We start from the raw sequence: 21,612 nt of genomic DNA on the forward strand, positions 1-21,612 counted from the left end.
CCTTTGAACCTCTGCTGAAAATGGTCTACTGCCTGTTAACGGTACGTCAGAACACGTGTGCATCCAACATAAACACACACACGCGCGCGCGCACACACTCACTGTGGAACCTCATTGTTTTAAAAATGTTGAAACATAATTATAAATACATTATATAAAACATTTGAATGTTCAATTACATGTCATTAAAGGAATATTCAGGGTTCAATACAAGTTAAGCTCACTCAATGTTGATTACCACAAAAATTAACTGATGTCCCTCCTTTTCTTAAAAAAGTAAAAATCGAGGTAACATTGAGGCAATGTGGAAGGTGCCAATTTTTGGAGGGTGGAAAGGCAGAAATGTAAATCAAATACATTAATTCTTCTGTTAAAGTTACGTATTATTTGTGTTGTAAAGTTGTTTAAATAGTTGTTTTAGGGTATACAGTTTTATCGCAATTGAATCATGTTAACATTAATATTATTATAAGGGTGCCAATTTTTATTTGTTTTATTATCTTAATATAATTTCCGTAATATGTACGTAAAGTGTATACTATTGTTACAAAATTATTTGAAATGTATTAAATTGTTTATTTACTGTTTAAAATTTAAGTTTGATTTAAAAAAAACAGTAAATTATTCACTTATTTTTGGGTCAACTGCCCAAAATAAAAATAGCTAGTCTTTCACGTTAAAAATTAAATATATATTTTTTGAATATAGAATAATATACTAAGATTGCTAATAAATTATTTAATATGTATTTTTTTTATTCAATGTAAAATTTGACTAAAATTATAGAATTAAACATTTAATTTTTTCACTTTTACCTTTGAAAGTGCCCATTTTTATTACAATAAAAATGATAATTGGCACTTGTCTTTCAAAGTGAAAAAAAATACATATATTAAAAAAAAATTATTTTAAATTGCTACATACAAAGTTTTAGGCCAAATTAAATCATTTAAATTGTATTAATTCACTTTCACGAGATTAAAAGTCATTTAAAGTTTTTGTAATTTCAGCTTTTATTTGAAAAACTTGACTAATCAGGTTTGTAAGCTCTGTACAGGAGTTTTAATTGAGATGAGGTTCGTTTGTACTTGTAATGTTTCATCTTCTATTAAAAATAGGCAGCACATTATCACCAGAACAGAACCGAGCCATGTGTCCATTTGAAGCATGGGGAATGATAAAATCCAGTTTAACTGACAGACACTAGAGTGACTACACTTGGCGACAGCCATCACTGCACTCTGTCCCTCCCAAGACTCCGTATGTCTTTCAAATAACATTGGTGGCTTCCACATTGTGGGCGGACCATTAGTTAAATGCCAAACCTATTGCAAAGCAATACCGTCTTTTTAGTGGTGCAGACATGTCTCTGGTCCAGTGTGACCACAGTGTTGACAGCTCGAAGATGAAATTGGTATTCCAGAGTACATTTTAATTAGACAGTGTTTTGGCCAGTCATCAGAAATACTGCAGTAAAAAGGGATTACCTAAACCCTACTATCAACCTCAAGTAGATTTAAAGCATCAAGTCCTTAATTTTTAAGTTAGTATGCCACAATAATCATGCAAAGGCTAAATAAGCTGCAAAGTGGACCAGACTTTATGTGGATAGTTACATTCTTGGATACGATCTGGATGACTTATGAAATGAACAATTACAGTAAAATGTAAATTTTTGGGGTAAAGCATCTGAAATTAATTATATCACAACATAGACTACCAGGCAAAAAAAGTGGTAGTTCTTTCAACAGACACAAGCACAGTAGTCTGTCAATGGTTGTACAGACAATACTGAAGACATTTATGTAAAAGTTGAGATCAGTTCGCCATATGTTGTTTTTTCGCATCCTGCTGGTAAATGCTTGATTAACACCTCACCAATAAACTAGAGAACTTCTATTAAAGACAGCTATTTGTTTTTATTATTATTATTGTTAAGGCACAAATTTTAAAAAGGTAATACAGAATAAAAAACATTAATAACATGTCTAAAACAACTAAAATCCAACATAAAAAAAAAAAAAAGAATACAAATTAAAAATGTTTATAGCATTCAGAATATTAAAGTGTCCATGATTTGTATTACTCCAGCATCAGAGGTTTGAATGGTCACCGGAAGAGCCCCACAGCTTTCTTCTTCTTCGGCCGAGAGGAGGCACGTTCCTCAGAACCAGCAGCAGCAGCAGTAGATATTAGTGGAACAGTCTGCAAAAATCAATCAGAATTGTTTTTAGTTTCTATAAAAGGAATATGCTGGATTCGATAGAAGTTTATCAAGGTGATCAACATTTGAAACATTTTGTAACCCGTTTAGATGAACACTTAAATCAACTTAAAACACAAAGGCTTTTTTGTTGCGGCCAAACTCAACAAGCCCGAGGCTTAGCAATGTGGGCTTCATGGTCTAGTGGAGATATGAATTGTTGAAAGGACCACTTACACATATTCCAAAGTACAGGAAATGTGACCAAAGGCATTAATCAAATATTTATTTCATTGAATCGTAACAGGATGAGAATATGTATAAAGGTAGAAACAAAAGGAACATTACCGGATAAGGATTATAATATTAAGGATTATAGACCAAACCTGTTCACTGTCAGCTTCCTGTGTTCTTCCTGATGATTTTTTGACATCATTCTGTTCTTTAGAAGCAATTAAAGACTCCACACCTGCATAACACAGCAACCAGAACAAATAACCCTATTGAAAGGATAGTTCATCCATTTATTCACCCTCATGTCATTCCATTTTCTTCAATGGAATAAAAAAAAAAGAAATTTTGAAGAAAATCCAGGCCGACCTTTTCCATATAATGAAAGCGAATGGGACTGGTGCTATAGAGTTCCAAAATTACGAAAAAGCACCATAAAAGTATAATAAATGCAGTCCATATGACTAGTGGGCTATATTTGACATCTTCAGAAACCATAACTTCGCATGCACTATGCAAATTTGTGCTCTTTAGCGACATCTGTGGTTGAAATGTAAAATTGCTAGTAATTTGCGGAAGTGCACTTTGCGTCACTGCTCTTCAGGCGGATGAATCTCATGATTTGAGCTTATGCCTCCTACACACTACACCACTTTCAAAGACGTCAGATTGTGGTACCGTTCATATTACACAACTGTCTGTCTTGTCATGGAAGTCGTAGCGTTTTCAAATTACACGAGGAATCGGTGACAGAGGTGAACACATTACAAAACATTTCACTATTGACGAATTCCCGACGACTCTGCCTGGACTCCAAATTACGATTCACAACAGAATACACGCGAGAAGTGATAAGAGATACGAAAACAAATGCATGATCATATGTTATGCGTTTCAGAATATGATGTGTATGATTTTAATCATATATTTTATTGGTTAAAATATGAAAATTACCTCCTACTGAAAAATCTACCTATTTTCTTGCTCTCTCATTGGCTGTAGGTCAACGCTGCAGTTGTATTCAGTCAAAACATATCAAATTGTACATTTGGAATCGCAGATAGGTGCAAATATTTAACATTCTAGATATCTCGCTGACATCAGTGATGCGTCGGCACTTCTCTCAAATCGCATCTTTGATAATTCATACATTACGATCGACGCTCACAAGCGTGAGCACCGATTTACCTGCGATTTCGGGCTTTTTCAGCGATCTCCACAAAACTGTTGGCGAGTGAAAATCAGGTCAAATCATAGTCAGAGCCGTATCGTGCTATTTTCATGTTGATATTATGTTATACGATTAAATATTTAAAACAGAAATATATATATAAAAATAAATATCACTCATTTACATATTTTGAATAAAGGAATTTTATACTTTTACAATTATTTACACTTGCACCAATTTAATTCCGTACCCGACCTATTTAAAAAAGACCGCAATCCAAACCACAACCACATTAAAATAAATCCACTACATCAGGTAGACAAAAATAGTTTATTTGCTCATGTCACGAGTTGGAGCATTTAAGAAAAATAGACACATAGCCTAACATTGTGGTGACAATAAAAAAAAGAAAAAAAAGATGAACATTAAAGGACATTTCAAAAATAGCCTTCCTTGGCTCTTTGACCCGCAGTCCACCCATGCCTATTGATTCTTGACCTGCACCCGCACCACAAATGACTGTAAATACTTCTCCACGTTACATAAAATATTAGTGGTTCACCCGTCAAGTGCCCACAGACTGGCAATGTGCAGGACCAGCAGTTATCAGCATAGCATAATATAATTTTCCAAGTTTTTTGTCTACTATTAATGTTTGTATTGTCCTACGGATCAATTTAAGACGTGAATCTCATGATATGGCTGATACGAGTTCAATGGAAGACTTTATTAATTTTATATTATATTGTACAGCCTCAGTGGATGAGGCAAGTGAACAGTAATACTCCAACAATATGTCTACGCAATGCACACAATAACACCATAAACTAAAAATATAAAACAAGGATTCAATAATGATGGGGATAAAATATACTTTATTAAACATGAAAACAATATGATTAAATATGCAATATAATGATTACAAGCAGTTAAACATCTTTGTCAAATGGATTGTTATCATTTGACATTAATTAATTAATTATTAATGGGCTGATAAACATCCATCCAGACTGCAGTGAAGCTGTCCTCAACTGTGTGAGTTTTACTGAACTGAAGAGTGTTGTTTCTCCTGCCGGAACACGTGACAGCCGGTTCTTCTTTTGTGTTTAAGGACATGACGTAATGATGCAAGGAAGAAGTGATTTCGTGCAAAATCTGACCCGACAGCTCAAAATACAAATAATTTTTAAAGGCTTACCGTAGTGAATCGGGGTAAGGGGTAAGGTAAGGGCATTGTTTTGAACACTGATTGTTATGTACTCAATCAATATTTTTTTTTTTTTACATTTTTAATAAAAAAATCTTACCTAGTGCAGCTTTAGCCACCTTATTTGGGAGGAGATTTTCAGTGAATAATTATTTGAGTTTCAGTCGGTTTATATTGACTTTTATAGTAAGGAGAAGCTCGACCAGAACAATTCTCCTTATGTGCTTTATAGAAGACAGAAATCATATGAATTTGAAATGGAATAAACATAATTTAGTTTTTTGGGTGCATACTATAACCCATGCTATTCCTATACCCTGTGACTATGGTCCTAAAGCTGTGTGTGTGTGTGTGTGTGTGTGTGTGTGTGTGTGTGTGTGTGTGTGTGTGTGTGAGAGAGTGACAGTAACCTGTGGGAACATCACTGGTTTGTTGATGTTCAGGCCCAGGGACGTGGTTGTCCTCTGCAGTGGGGCTGCTATCAGCAGAGCATTTACGTTTCTGCGGAGCATTCCCCGAGCTCACGGCCAGGAATAGGTCCTGTAACTCTGAGTAAAAATCCAAACCAACTAGCGGCACAGCCATCTGTGGAATAGTCTATAGAGGCATAAAAGAGAAGAAAAAAAAATCATTAAAAAAAAAAAAAGTCAAAAGGAGAAGACATAAATTCAATGAAAATTTTTTTTTCAATGTTTAACAAAATTTTATTAAAACATTTAGTTATTTTATTAAAATAAAATATTTTATTTGATAAAAGATTACTCTGTTTAATTCGATGGATTTTTGTTATGAAACTGAAATGTGTAATAGTAAAACTATCATTAATCTTAAATGGCCCTATGAAATTAGGCTTTATTTTCTATATGCAAAATATAGTTTCTTATTTGTTTCTATTGATTTTAGAGTAAAATGGGAGCAGGACATTTTCTTTGCAAGAATCCAACATGACCACACGAGAAGTCGGCATGTTGTTTCTGCTACTTCCGGTACCCTAGGACCGGACCGTGGACATTTCAACCAGAAAATGGAGCTCTTACGTGTACATCCACCCAACAACACTTAACGGCTTTAGCCACTGGGGGCAGAGTTTTGCATTTTGGTAAGCACAGACAGATTTTAGTTAAAGAAAAGTCAACCTACTGTTTCCGATTTCAGTCTAGCTGATCCCACAAAAGCTCAGTGGGGTTAAGATCCATAACACTCCTTTCCAATTATCTGTTGTCCAATGTCTGTGTTTCTTTGCCCACTCTTTTTCTGTTACAAAAGTGGACTTTTCTTTGCAATTCTTCCCATAAAGCCTGTACCCCTGAGTCTTCTCTTTACTGCTGTACATGAAACTGGTGCTGAGCAGGTAGAATTCAATGAAGCTGTCAGCGGAGGACATGTGAGGAGTCTATTCCTCAAACTAAAAGACCATGATGTTCTTCTCTTGTTTAGTTGTACATCTGGTCTTCCACATCTCTTTCTGTCCTTGTTAGAGACAGTTGTACTTTGTCTTTGAAGACTGTAGTGTACACCTTTGTATGAAATCTTCAGTTTTTTGGCAATTTCACACATTGCATAGCCTTCATTCCTCAAAACTATGATTGACTGATGCGTTTCTAGAGAAAGCCATTTCTTTTTTGCCATTTTTGACCTTAAGACATGCCAGTATATTGCATACTGTGGCAACTCAAAAACAAATGACAATGTTAGGCTTCATTTAAATGTACAAAAATATATATTTTTTTAATCTAATGAGAATAATTGGACAATTGAGAATAATGGCAATTACCAAAAAGCACATTATGGTAATGCTTTAGGGGGAAATCTTGTTTATGCAAATCTTAATTATTTTATTTTGCAGTGAAAGTTAGCCTGGACACGTTTTGGTGAGATTTACTCAGTCTAGAGAAGTTTTTAATATCCTAATGATGGAAGTTAACTCTGATTTAGAAGAATTGACAAAATTAAAAACCAATCAAAAAGGCAAACAAATCAGATGTAACCTGAAAAAATACTGCAGCAATTAAAGATTAAATTAGGGTTAATGTGTAAATCACCAAATTACTCCCCAGAGAGTAAAGACAGGGTGACAGAGTTCAACAGGGTAACAGTAGTGATGTTAAAATGAAGACTGCAGTCATGCATTCTCCCAAACACATTCTCTTTCACAACAGAGAGGACAACTTCTCAAAATATTGACCTGGTGAGTTTGGTGACCACTGGCTGAATTAAGGGCCCCTAAATATACGTGTGGACGTTTGGGGTTTACATAGATTCATGTTTATTATATGTTTGTTTAAATGTCATAAAAATCAATGTAGCTTTGAGTCCCTCTTTGGGGAAAGAGAGAGCAATGTGAGGGAGAAGCCACAGTTCATGAGTGTGCACTTCCTGTTTCCCCCCAAATTAAATCTCCTCTCTCCTGATCCCTCCATTTATTCTTCCTCTTATCGTGTCAATCTATCATTTTGGGTTTGCTTCTGAAATTGATCAGATGTAGGAGCACTACAAACAAATGCAAACAGCAATATGATTGGCTGTCACCTGTGTGCGTCAAAGAGGGGGTGTGTCTATAGAGGGCAGGAAAAAGCGGTTCACATATGTTGGTGCATCTTGTTGATACACCTATTCATAGCTGGTAAATGGCTTTGGCTGGTTTTTAGTGGGTTTTGGAAGAGCTGTAGAGGCTTCATGCTAAACTCTAAATCAGTAAACTCTAATGGAAGATTCCAGAGAAGTTGTTCAACGCTTCAATTTTGCAAATGAGGAAGTGTGATAAAGTCTTATTGCTCACTATAATTTGGAACCACTCAACGAATAGTATTCTTTACGTAGTACAACTCAAGGCCGCCAAAATTATGCTGTCTCCCTTTTCATTTTAATTCACTTCAAAACCCTGAAACTGTAAATATGATACCAGACAGAAAGAAACAGCGAGTGCGTTTTCCTTTATAGCCTGATTCAGAGCCAAATATAAAAACAAGTCATGCACACACAGTCTATAAGGAAACAAATAAAAGCAGCTGAAGTCTTAAGCGAGCATCATGAATTAAACCCTGAGAAGAGCTTAAATTTATAGAGCTCCATAAATCTGTCCTAAATCGCATTCTCCCCAAAATATCTATTACCTCTTTCTCAGATCACTCACTCTCTCACTCCCTAGTTCTCGGTTCTGCCCGCTTTATTTGTTATCTATTTCCAAACTTTCTACGGCCATTACCAGATCCTGACAAGGGGTACACATACTCTAGGGGGTAATTGGAAAGATTTTGAATTTGTTTGTTAAACCTAAGGCAATTTAACTGAAACTTAACGTCAGCATTAAATAATGTACGTTAATGGTCTTACTGTAAACAATCCATGCATATTTGCCATTTAAACATTTATCTCTTAATGTCTTCTAATCTTTAGTCAAAATGTCATAGCTTGCTTGTCCAGTGATATGACTGATTCTTCCGTCCTGACGTATGCAAGGACGCGCTGCAGTTAAGCCAAGTTGTAATGCAGCTAATGCAGAGATGAAGGTGTATTTTCAGCTGTTTCCCTCCCCAAATCATGTTCCCCATCTCATACTACCTTGGTTAGGGGCCTGCTGGCTTCAATTTACATTTCGAAAGAGCAGGAATAATGGAGAATTTGCGGTCGTGTTAGAGACATTACACCAAAATGATTCCAGAGATGATCGATACTGAATACAATGCAAGTTGGACGCATCAGTGTTCTTATTTTTGAATGTAGGTCTCTTGGGATGTACAGCCACATGTAAGTGTGCTTTTCCCCCCTTTATATTTAGTGTATTGTGATTCAAAACATTGAAATATTGTGCTCTTTTTTTTTTAACCGATTTATCTGCATTGGACTTGCACAACGGCTCCAGCTTTGTTGTAAGCAAAGACAGAGATGTGCTGTGGGTGTTTGTGGGTTGGTTATGGATTAATGTTGTCAGTTAAATCATCGTTCTGTTCAAAAGTCAGTGGAAAAGTGGGTCGGTATTGAAATAACTTCTGTTTCAATGTCTCTGACATGGTGTAGTGGAAAGGGTGTGTGTCCACTGCAAACTGGTGTTCAGGTCTGCAACACCCGCTTTCCACAATCCAATCAACAAACATACAATGGATAATGTCCCCACCCTGCATTTCTTCTGTTTGTACAGAAGTCAGTAATTTATGTTGTTGAAATTACATGAGGGTGAGTAAATGACAATTTAAGTAAATCCAGATTAATATTAGTTAAATGGAACACAATTCAGGTTGGGTGTCAATGTAAGGGTGCTTAATCGATTCTACTTGACTTGGTGGAACTTGCGTTTGACTGTTAGTTTTGTTCTGGCTGGCAGAGCGACTCTTCTAAGGGCTTCAAAGAAGGCTGTAAAGACCACAGCCCTACTATAGCTAACTAATTACAGATCAGACCTGACCCTGTGGAAACTACAGAGCAATGACAGAAAAAAGATCTGTGTCCCCACATTTGGCCTCTAGAAGCAGTTCTGAATGGGTTTCATGGTTATCAGTTCGGGGAGATTATGAAGGCCTGGAGCCAAGAGCTTCAGTTACAGGAAGACGTCTTCAGTTTTAGCTGGAATTAAGGCATGACACCTGACAGTGGCCAATGGATAACAATAAAAAATCTGTAAAATCAGTAAAATCTGACAACAATTGTATCATAAATTGTGCTTCTTTAGCTCACATTACTCTTTTTTAAAAAAAAAAAACGAAAAAAAAAAAAAACGCTATTTTACAGGCTGGAACAGCAACTGCGTATGTGCGTTCTTGAGTTGACTGACAGGCGATATCTAAATGTGATTGGCTCTTTTACCTGTAAGGCAGGACTTCCATTTCTACATCCGTAGAAATATTTTGGAAAAAAGTAAAGTCAGAAAGTCAGCATAAACGTCATCCACACAAGCACAGCTGTTAAATGAATTCTTCTAAATCACTTTTGGTATGAAAAAGCTAAATATTTAAGTACTTTTTAACTATAAACCATTGCATCTGCCAGCAGAGCAGAGCTCATGAGGTCCTTGTGTGACATATTCGCGTTGCCTTGTTGCGGATGTAATTTCACTTTTTCGCTCAATTGAGACATCCATGATTAGCAAACATAAGCACCATTTCAAACATACAGACAACATTCAGATACAAATACAGATCTAAACCAAAACTAACGAAGCTTCTGTAAAGTGTTCCTCCTACTCAGTTTATAAACGTTAAGTCTCTTCAGCTCCCGAGGCATTATGGTATATTAAAGCGTCCAGTTTATGCAAATTTCTGAATCTCGCTGGAAATAGTAGGTAATCAGGGTATTTTTTGCTTACTCTTTTATGAATACTGAGGTTTCGGACACCCTAATCCACTGTTTATTTTTACATTCCACTTGGTGGCGCACAAATCACACACTTAAACATTTCTTAGCAATCATCATTTGTTTGCCGGTAACACTTGTACTTTTTTTTATTATCTTATGAAATGACATTCATTGTGTTTGCTTGACAAAGCTGTTATTCTGTAAACTCTGTTTAGAGTTTTTCCAGAACCCCTAAGCCAAAACCAAAACTATCAATTGCAACTCCAAGAGCTTTCAAGCTAGTTCCGCCAAACTTGGCACAGACCTTCAGCTTGGACTGTGTGGAGCGAAGGGGGGCGGGGCCGGAATGCTTACGCCGGTCCCCGATCGGCCTGATGGGGCACGCGAGGGATAAAGGCGGCCGGTGACGACGGTTCGAGAGAGAGAGAGAATTACGGGCATGTCTGTCATGTGTGTGTTTACGTTTGTGTGCTTGTGGTTTGAGTTTAATTAAATTATTATTTATATTGACAAGCCGGTTCTCGCCTCCTCCTTGCCCATCTTAACCCCCTTACATTGGTGCCAAAACCCAGGAAGGAGGAGGAATGCCTGTTGCAGGTATCAACGCTGCCATCTGCCGGAGTAGCCCGATCGCCCGGATGCGGGAATGGCCGCCGTCTGCGGGGCGAGTGGGGACTGGATTCCCCGACCTCCTGGAGCGATGGTGCCGCTGACAGGGGCGGAGGAGTGCCCTGCCGTCCCCCAGAAACACAGAGGGGTCGAGTGAAGACCGCTGTCCGCGAGGGGAGGAGGGAAGAACCTCCCCGATCGTCTGGAGCTGTAGGGCTGCTGCCAGGGGCGGAAGAATGTCCCCAGATGCCGCCAGAAAAGCAGGTGTCCGCTGGGGTCGGAGGTTTGACTCCGGTTCGCCCGGAGAGGAGCGGCTGTCGTCCGCCGGAGAGTGTGGAGGAGTGTTCGCGGACCACGCGACGGTACATCAGAGAACCGGTGAGCTCTCTCTCTCTCTCTCTCGGCCTTTTCCCTTGCCTATTTTGTTTTTTTGTTGTTTTCCCCTCCTGTCTCCTCCCAGGTTGAGGAAGGCGGGGATGACCTGACGGGGCGCAAAGCACACCCCTCCCCAGGGAAAGGGGGGGTGTAGGTCATGCCTGTGGCACCCCGGCCTAAGGTAATGCCGGGAGGAGTGTGGAGCGGAGGGGGGCGGGGCCGGGCTGGAATGCGCACGCCCGGTCCCCAATCGGCCTGATGCGGGACTTAGTGATCGGACTTATAGTTTCCCTGTTGCAGCCAACATAAAATCTTCAAAATCCAATAGAATTTACATTGACAGAATATTTGTGATTTCAAACTCCAACTGTCTCTGTAAGGCCTATATAACCTTTAAACGTTTAAAACCTTTTAATAATAGGTCAAGCCAACATCAAAATTTGTCTTGAACTTCACCTATCAAGTTTTTAACAGAGATGAGTGTCTACATACATATTTAGGGGTTGTAAACTGCACATTGAATGATTGAATATAGCTATGTTTTGCTTTCTAAGATGACATCTAAAACCAACATACTATAAAGCGAGAAGTGTCTCAGAAAGACAATGGAAAATCTGTTCCTGTTTGGTGCATGGCACACTTCTTTTTCCACAGACGGTTTAAATTCCACAGTCTCCTGTTATTCATCTTGCAGTCCTATTCTGAGCTGGTGATGTTAAGCTACACCTGGTATTAAGATTCGTTTGTGGAGATCCGATCACGTTGTCAGCGCTAAATACAGGTCTAAACGGTGTCTAAAATGTTGTGATCGAATCACTAAAACTAAATACGAATGTGGTCAAAAAGGCATATGACCACATCCCATTTGAGCTAATCTATCCTGAATGCATCCCAGCAGCAGTGAAGCATCACCCTTCACATGTCAATCAACCGCTTCGCTAAAACAAGAGTTTAAACATTGCCGGTTATGAATGGTTTTAAAAGGAAATAACCATCTAATCTGGAAATTTGAAAACGCTGATACATACATAAGCACAAGAACTTCATAGATCTTCTTCAGTGTGTTTGATATAACACAGATGAGAAGAACAAACGTCTGAAGCTCAATTAATACAGGTAATCCACTAAAATAACCGATAATTCTACTTGAAATATTGCTATTGTGCTTTGATTAAATTTCAGATGCATCTGTGAGAAACAGTGCACCTATTTTTCTCACTTTGTCTTTTCTGACTTTGTTGTGCTTTTAAAATCATGCAGTAACAAACTGAGTTAGTGATTGATGTATGTAGTCATGAAACACAGTCTGTGCTTACCAGAATTCAAAACAGTGGCCGAAGCTGTAAGTGTTGAGGTGAAATGTCCACAGAGTGGCACAAAAAGTACAGTAGGTTAACGAGAGTTGTTCTTAGTTGTAAATGATGTAATTAGTTAACAGGAATGTATTTTTTTTATTAACCATATGCCCCAACCCTAGACCTAACCATCAGTGGAGTAAAGATGTAATCTTAGAGGCAAAACGAAACATCCTAACCTCCGAACTCATCACTGATTATCTGAACGCCCTTACTTAATGGTTCCCATGGGGCCTAGGTAGATACTAACATACAGGTGCAAAGGGACTTCAACATTTCAAAATTGCACAAATAAAAAATACATACATATTCGTCTCTCGCTTGCTTTTGCTTGCATGCAAGTAAGTGATTACTCTGTGCGTCAATGATGCGATATCTACCTTTATATTTAATTTCATCACTGAGAAGGTTTACCTGCAAACTTAGTAGCACCAAACATCACAAGCAGCCTCAAGAATGGAAATCCCGGTCTCATGAAATTTCATACATAATGCATGTGTTGGCTATTTCGTATGGTCTCGCACTATGTTGTTTGCATACCACTTCATCACGTGAAAATTCCCGGATGCCTTATGCAGAAGTGCGAGTTCCACTCTAGAGGCATTAAGGACATACTTAATATTATGCCCTAACTCAAACCCCTTTTCTAAACTTAACCAATCAGTAGAGTGTGTAAACATGATAGGAAAATGTTGCGTTAGACAGAAACAAGTAATTGTCGCGTTTTAGATGGAAACGATGTTCAGCGATGTCATTGGCTGTAGTGAAAGTCATAGGAATTCAAATGAGTGCAGTCTCACGATATCACACGAGTTAACGTGTCAAGTCAACGAATCCTGACGGGTTAGCTATGAGAGTGCATTGGAATGGACACAGAGTGGCCGTATAACATTTTTCCCATTTGTAAAGTATAAATCTCAAATTGGGTGTGTTGTATCTCTTATTTGGCAATGTTAAAACTTGGAGGCACATTAGGTCCCAATGCAAGACAACTGAAATATACGATGGGGGAAAAAAAAAAAAAAAAAAAACACTTTTAGGATAAATGAGCTGCCCCGCGGGCCACAAGTTGCCCAGGTCCGCTCTAGAGGAAGGAAATGTATATGCGTATATATGTCTGAGATACAGGAACTTCAGTACAGTAAACTGACTGGCCCGGTGTGGCAGAGGGAAGGGTCACTCCTTCACTGCCAAACCCAAGCTGGTTTTTCAACTCACCCGGTCAAGTTCTCTTTTTCTGCCTCAGCCTCAAAAAACCAACAGCATGTGTCATTGTAACATTCACACACAAACATATTTAGCCCCAAAAGACCTGCACAGGACACCACACTCACCAATATATGGACCCTAAAACAGTATGTGTTAATCAAATACACTAAACACACATTCAAAAACACAAATCAAATGTTCAGCCCCACCACTAAAAAAAAAAAGTGTGAACGTCACAAATGTGTGGCAGACAATCTCTGTCCTTTGAATGCAACTTGTCTGAACGCAACTCAAACTCAGGGGACTTGTCAGAACTTTAGCAAGGGCCAGACAAATGTGCTTTAAGTGATTTAGTGTCTGATGTTCTCACAGTGTTTATTCTTATTACTATTATAAGGGAGTGGGAAATCAAACCTGTCTAGACATCTATTTAACAAACACACATCCCAATCCAGGCTGCTGGCCATCAGGAATCTCAAGAACGGACATCATTTTCTCAGGGACTTGCCATGTTTGTTTGGCAATTCAGGGAGAAATTTTTCCCAAAACACGCCTTCATTTCAATTCAAGACTTGAGTATTAAAAGGTCCTTCAGTTTGGAGAAGAATTTACCATTGTATACAGCGACAGTCAAATGACTTTGATATTTCCAAAAAATGTGAAAGCACTCTTACAAGCTCTCTTTTTAATCGATTCTTTTCCGAGTCCAAGATTTTCCGGGGTGGGCACTGTTTTATTTAGATCCCCATTGTTTCTGTGCCAGATAAACTCTGCTCTGATTGCAAAAATATCATCAGGTATATTTTTAAAAAGGTATTAAAAAGACATAATATAATCTCCTTCTTGCCGTTTCAACCCCCTAAGATTTTCTTTCTTCCAAGGAACGCAAAAAGAAATTGAGGAAGAATGCTAGCCACCATTCATTATTATTGCATCTTCCATATTGCATTTTCCATATAATCAAAGTAAATGGTGACTGAGGTTAACAATGGTGGACATTCTACCCATCATTTTATGTTTCACAGAAAAAAAGAAAGTCATACAGGTTTGAAAACACATAAGATTGAGTAAATGATGGCAGAATTTTCATTTCAGAGTGAATTATCCCTTTAAATACCAGAAGTTATGGTCGCTTAAAGTAGCTTCCCCAACACTGGTGTCTTATTACAAACAAATCAGCAGTAAATGCTATGGAGTAATAATACATCTTTATACTAGTGTCACAGTTGGAATGCCATTATTTTAAGGGGGTGACTGTGGGTAAGTGGGTAAAGCAGATGAGACTCATATCCTTTTCTCACACCACCAAGTCAAGCCACACATATCTGACTGCACATTCACCAAGCCAGTGAGAAATACCAATGGATTTGCACATACACACGGATAAAGATCAAACACACAATTATCAAAGGACTCGCGTAAAAAATGGCTGCCAATGTTGAAATTAAAAAGAAAAATCTGTCATCCTTTATTCATGCCGTTCCAAACCTGTATGACATTCTATCTCCTTTTGAACACAAAAGGGGATTGTTCAGTCACCATTCACTTTCTTAAAGAAAAAATGATGATGCATTGATAGTGAATTGTTTTCTAGGTTTACATTCCAACATGATCACACGGGAAGTCAGCATGTGGTTTCAGAGAATTCCGGTACCTATTCACAGAAAAGCAGCATCTCGTATCAGACATTCCTGAATTGACTCTAGAGTGTTTACCTTGCCCAGTGGTGCCACCGAAAGCGTGCTGCATCAACAGTGTGGGAGATCCGGGTTCGGATTCCGGGTTGAAACAAGCAAGTAATCGCATTTGTATAATTAGTGACGAGTGCAATTCGGACGTTGGATTTTTCCCATAAAATGGGAAACATAAACATGTTTACACCACTGATGGTTAAGATTGAGTATGGAGTTTGGGTTGTGGGGTACAGTTTATAAAATATACATTCCTCTATAATGTAGAACTGCCTTTACAGCTGAAAACGACTCACTTCACAACTCGCTTTTGTCGCCCCTCTTTGGACATTTCACCTGGAAAATGGAGCTCACAAAAACAGCCCGATTTCAGCTAAAGAAAAGTCAATCTTCTGTTTTCAATTTCACTGGGAGGTCAGTCTGAACATTCCGTGTATTCTCTCATTTTGTTTTCCACTTAAAAAAAGAAAGTCATACCATTTTGAAACAATTAGGGTGAGTAAATGACAGAATTTTCATTTTGGGGTGAACTATACCTTGAAATCTCATGGTTGAATCAAATAAATAACTCAGTGATCCAAACACAAAACATTAGTCAAGAGAACAAAACATCGTCAGAAACACACAGTTCTAGCTCTTGACTGGTCTAAATTACAGCTGTGGTTGTGGCTCCTCACATTCTGGTCACTGAGTTTTTATTGACCACAAGAGTGGTCAGTAGCGTAATTGACTGGCAATCCAACTCATCACAAAAAACAGGAAATACACAAACATACTGTGGGAAAAGAAAGAAAACATGGCCCAGTCAATAGACAGTTGAGAGTGGAGGCATCGCTTACAACTGAGCTGTCACTGCAAACACGCTCTGGGCTCCACAAAACACACCACAGGCTAATTATACACAGAGTGTGTATGCATGTGTGTGTGTGGTGACCCTCAGTTCTGAGTCCGACACTGAGCCAGTCTCTCTCTGTCTGGCTCTGCACTCTGAACACGGTTTGAATAGACAAAGGTTTGGACATACTCAACTAAATGCATTTCTCATGATCGTAAAACCTTTTGATCTACAGTAAAAGCTTATACTGAAATGCTTAAAATGGCACAGCAGAATGAATTCCTTTAAAGAACAAAAATTGCACCCAGATTGCAAGGCAAAATAGCCAAAAAGTGCCCTGCATTCATGGGAACTGGGTTAGGGTATTTAAACAATAATGTTTTAAAAGTACACTTGTAAGCACCTCATGAAGTTGTTTAAGAGAATGAGTGAGCAGAGCTGTAATCTAGACAAAGCAGTAGCTAAAATATAAGACAGTTTTCATTAGTTTATTATTTTTGGTCACTTCTGTAATTTCCATACCTCTGTTTGTGTTATTTCATTGTTTTGATGACTTTACAATTATTCTAAAATGTAGAAAATTATTAATAAAAAAGAAGTAGGTGTGTCCAATCTTTGGACAGGTAGTGTATATGTGACTGGGCATTATGTGTATCCATCATGATGTCATATACATGTTAGTTTTGGTTGAGCATGTTCACGTAGGGTAAATTTAGCATGAGACTGAATGTAGAAATGCTTCACACCTGTCTGAAGAAGTTCTCCCTGTATCGGTTCACCTCAAATGGCTCTGTTTGCAGTCTGGCTGTGAGTTTGAGACAATGAGAAACATGAGAATGAGTTTGTGCTTCTGTAAGAAAAACTGCAACAGGACAGGTGGCAATTAACATGTCTATGAAATGTTTCTTTTAATTTAAACTGAAAGAATTTCAAAAATTTTAATCACCTTTTGTTGTTTTGCAGTTCACCTAAAATAATGTTCCATGTTTAGTACAAGTTAAGCTCAATTGTCATCTCATTTATAAAAAAAAAAAAAAAAACAAGCAAAATCAGTACATTGCGGCGGTTACAATTTAAGTGAATGGGGCCAATCCATAAACATTAGAATACACACCGTTTTAAAAGTATAGCCACAAGATGTAAACATTATACATCTCTGTTCCACATGATTTTATAGATAAATTTGCTTACAGGTTTTACCGGCATTGTGTCATCATGGCAACGAAGATGTAATTTTGGACATGTTAACATGTACAATGTTTATATCTTGTGGTCATAGTTTTGAAACAATGTGCACCATTCACTTCCATTGTAAGTGCCTTACTATAAAACATTTTGCCTATTTTTTGTTTTTTTTTGCTGGTAATCAATATTATGACAAAAATGCTGTCGATTCAGCTGAAAGAAATAGTTGGCCCAAAAAATTAACACTCATATCATTTACTCACCCTCGTGCAAACCCAGAAATGTATGGCTTTCTTTATTCTGCATAACACGAATTAAGATTTTTAGAAGAATATCTCAGCTCTGTAGTTCCTCATAATGCAAGTGAATGGTGGCCATAACTTCGAAGCTCCAAAAAGCACATAAAAACAGCATAAAAGTAATCAATAAGACTCCCATGGTGAATCCATGTCTTCAGAAGTGATATGATAGGTGTGGGTGAGAAACAGAATAATATTTAAGTCATTTTTACTATAAATCTCCACTTTCACATTCTTTGCTCACATCACCACCTACTGGTCAGAGCTGGTCAAAAGTGAGGATTTATAGTTAAAAAAAAAAAAAGGACAAATATTGATCCGTTTCTCACCCAGACTTATCGTATTGCTATTGAAGACATGGATTAAGGAGTCCTATATATTACTTTTATGCTGCTTTTTGGAGCTTCAAAGTTCTGGCCTCCATTCACTTGCATTGTATGGACCTTCAGGGCGGAGATATTCTTAAAAAATGATTTGTGTTCAGCAGAACAAAAAGATGTCATATACATATGGGATGACATGAGGGTGAGTAAATGATGAGACAGTTTTAATTTTTGGGTGAACTATTCCTTTAACTTGTTTTGGAAAGTTTCTTTAAATAGCCCTGTGGTGTGACAAAAACACTTTTAAAAGCAAAAATAATTCATTTAGTCTCAGTTAATATGAGGTCATAAGACTGCTTGCGTAACAACTCAAAGAATTCGAAAAACACCAGTTTAAAAGATTGAGTATAGCATGTTGGAGCATAGCACATGGAGGTCAGTGTGGAGCTGTGTACCTCTACTGAGCACAGCTCCATTTTCCTGATAATCCTGTATCTCTGCATCCTTTCTGCCCAGAAGAGCTGCCAAATCTTCCACTTGCCGCTGCAAAACTCTACTCACTGCCAGGAGGGGGCGCACCAGCTGCCTGCAAACCTAATCCAAATGAAAATGTGTGCATACCGTAAAGACAGGCCTTTGGCTTTATCATACAGTGGAACCAAAGACTACTTGGACAATTAAGAAAGTTACAAATGTGTGAATTTATTTGGATGAGATAATATCAAACCAAAAGTCATCTACAAAAAAAATAATAATGCTAGACATTTTCTCTGAACTAACATTACTTTTCTGAGCCATTTTTGTGATTACTTCTAACCAACATGGTTCCTAGAGGATTTTTAGTGGATGTATGTAGTCAGTTCTACTTCAGTTCACACAAGTGTCCAAGTAGAGTAGTCACAGCTGTAGCTTATCACAATAACTATGAACATTTTCCACTCAGCTTTACAATCAGAAAGTGTCCAAACATCATTTATCTTTATTTTGAACTCTACTGTTTTATCATTAAAAACTTGAAAAACATAGAAGAATATTGCTTGTTTTTCTATCTTTCTTTCAAATAAATGTCAATGTGGTTGACATTTTGATACATTTAAAGGATGTCCAAAAGCTTTTTGAAACCACTGTATATCACAGATGTAAGTATTGATTATGTTACAGAATAAAACAAAGGTTCACACCGTGGCTACAGGTGTTTGGGTGCAGCAGAACTCCCAGTAGAATGGCAACCCGGCCAGTTCACTTTTGAGCCTGACTGTTAAATTGTCGCCGTGACGCTCAAGGGACATGTGTGCAGCAGAGGTCTGGTCATTACCTTGGCTGGAGAGGCAAGGCCGTGCCACTGAGCACAGATGAGCAAAAAAAGCCTGTGTGGGAGCCCTGAGACGCTTATTCAGATCCTTTCATTCAGAGAAAGAGAATATGTGATTATATGGTTAGTTGCATTTTATTGTTTGCAATGTATTGTATTGAATTGAATTAAAGAAAATATGCACTTGTAGTAGATTATAAAGGATGCCAGCAGTGTGCATTGTTGTATATTCTTGCCTGTGCTCGTCTCTGGATGTCGTCTGCATTCATCTCCTCTTCCCACACACTGCTCAGATCACTCAGCAGAACCCAGTACTGTGTGTCACCAAACCAGGCTTTGGCCAGCAGATCAGAACCACCGATACAAACTGGTACCCATGGCAGGGCTGACAGAGCTGCTTCCATTTTCTCCCTGCACACTTCAAACAATCTATTAAATGTAACAAGCATTTACATTTGACTGTGAACAAGAAAGCTACACAACTGGCTGGAACAACCCTTGGTAATTACTAAAATTGACTAAAAGTGCTTGTATAGTAACCACAGTTTAAAGGTACACTCAGTATTTTTTTAATATGCCGTCTTAGACATACAATCTCACATTTAGGGGTCTAGATGCAGTATCATTCAAATGCAAAATTTTTCAAGTACTTATGCCATGAATAATTTAATCCATGAGTGAAAGTGTCCAATAACAGGGCAGTTACTGAGATTAAAGGGTAACTAAACACCTGCTCAGAGTCTGACTCCACCCACTAGAAATATTTGAAAATGCTGGAAAAGTGGGCAGACCCCGGCGGGGATAGAGGGAACGAACCGAATGCGGGGCTGAGCGGGGGGGACCTGAGACTCGTAGTGACGGATTAATTGACAGCTGCTGTCAGACTCTATGTTATTATTATTCCTCACACGGTCGCAAGACGACATGTACATGAATCTGGCGTGGTGAGCTGGAACCTGCTTACGTCAGCTGTCACCGCTTACGTCACGAAGTACCGCAACAGCCAATAGGAAAATTCAACTGCAGTAGCCACCGTTCAACCTGAAGAGGGCAGCACTCAGACGTTTTTACACCATATATTGTAGAATTAAAACACTTTATACACAAATGTCAAAAAAATTACTTGAATCAATGACCAGTACTAATAAAGCCCCATGCTTACAGATCATTAACTAAAAAAAGTTGGTTTAGGGTTTAGTTACCCTTTAAGTAAGTAGTATTCGGATGGTCATGTGATCGCAACATGGCTGTCCCTATAAGGGGACCCTCTCCATATAGAATAAAAGCGCATTTATTAGGTTACCAATATTACTGGAGTCTTCATTTCATATGATTGGTAATGATTTATAAACAGGTTGCAAAATTACTATTAATTTCTTATGGAATGATAAGGTAATTCAATTTCACACCCGTGTATGTTACATGGTAGCCTACCATAGCTGTAAAAGTTGCTTACAGCACCTTTAACTGGGAATTTGTAGTAAAAATCAAAGTAACCACCATTACTTTTTAAGAAAAACTATATAAACACATCTAGACACATGCTGTAATAAAAAATAAAAAAAGTAGATTCTACCGAAACAGTTTACTAACCTCCCCATGGTTATTGCAATTAGAGTTACTGCCGTAAAACCATGGCCAATTGGTAATGAAAAGTAATCTTAAGTATTTGGTGATTTTATCAAACTGACACATTTGCAGCTGTAACGGTAAGTTTTTGAATGGGATTGTTTGTTTCCCATTTCATCACACTATAGGCAGGATTTCCTTTGTTTGCATTATGTGTCATAATTCCTCCATGAACAAGTGAGAGTGAGTAAAATAAAATTCCCATAGAGATATTTCGCAAACAAACAAATATGAATTTAGAAAGATTTTTAGTTGTTAATGGACGAAGAATCAACTCACGGATGTGATGACCGTTCCGACTGTCACACAATCCCATAAAAACACAACAGTATTAAAACGTTCCGGGAGAAAAGAGTTCCGTTGTCAGAGCCGTTAGATGTTTGGCATTAAAAATACCCAACATATAACTCTGGAACAAATTAAGAGACCACTGCGAAATTCTCAGATTCCCTGGATTTACTATTTATAGATATGTGCTTGAGTAAAATTAACATGTTTTTATTATATAAAGTACTGACCCCATTTCTCCCAAATAACTTGTCATTTAGAGCATTTGTTTGCAGAAAATGACAACTGGTCAAAATAACAAAAAAGATGCAGTGTTTTCATACCTCGAATATTTTCAGTCATAGCTTTCATGCGTCTTGGCACGCTCTCACCAGTCGTTTACATTGCTGTTGGGTGACTTT

The 21,612-nt window shown here is 37.9% G+C and overlaps 1 protein-coding gene across 4 annotated transcripts; it reads right to left on the reverse strand.

Moving 5' to 3' along the window:
* Window positions 1–1,665: 1,665 nt before the first annotated feature.
* Window positions 1,666–21,223, reverse strand: LOC127654108 (non-homologous end-joining factor 1-like). 4 transcript variants are annotated; one of them, XM_052141104.1, is made up of 8 exons: window positions 21,203–21,223; window positions 19,531–19,723; window positions 19,164–19,382; window positions 18,438–18,576; window positions 16,922–16,980; window positions 5,223–5,409; window positions 2,590–2,672; window positions 1,666–2,205 (listed from the first exon to the last, which is right to left on the reverse strand). In XM_052141104.1, the coding sequence occupies exons 2-8, from the start codon at window positions 19,696–19,698 to the stop codon at window positions 2,110–2,112; spliced, it is 951 nt and encodes a 316-aa protein (XP_051997064.1). In that variant the 5' UTR covers window positions 19,699–19,723; window positions 21,203–21,223; the 3' UTR covers window positions 1,666–2,109. The 4 variants fall into 4 exon arrangements, with proteins under 4 accessions (XP_051997064.1, XP_051997067.1, XP_051997066.1 ...); XM_052141107.1 differs by having other exon boundaries at window positions 19,531–19,705; window positions 21,203–21,221; XM_052141106.1 differs by having other exon boundaries at window positions 19,531–19,712; window positions 21,203–21,217.
* Between the last annotated feature and the right edge of the window lie 389 nt (window positions 21,224–21,612).

Source organism: Xyrauchen texanus, chromosome 13 (assembly GCF_025860055.1).
Source record: "Xyrauchen texanus isolate HMW12.3.18 chromosome 13, RBS_HiC_50CHRs, whole genome shotgun sequence".
Lineage (NCBI taxonomy): Eukaryota > Metazoa > Chordata > Actinopteri > Cypriniformes > Catostomidae > Xyrauchen > Xyrauchen texanus.

Bases quoted from the DNA above. Each gene is read 5' to 3' on its own strand.
- LOC127654108 (XM_052141103.1), bottom strand. From the start codon at position 19,743: ATGCTTGTTACATTTAATAGATTGTTTGAAGTGTGCAGGGAGAAAATG. The intron at 19,383-19,530 runs GCAAGAATATAC...TCTGAATGAAAG, and splicing joins ACATCCAGAGACGAGCACAG to GATCTGAATAAGCGTCTCAG. The intron at 18,577-19,163 runs GTGTGAACCTTT...CATTTGGATTAG, and splicing joins CCCAAACACCTGTAGCCACG to GTTTGCAGGCAGCTGGTGCG.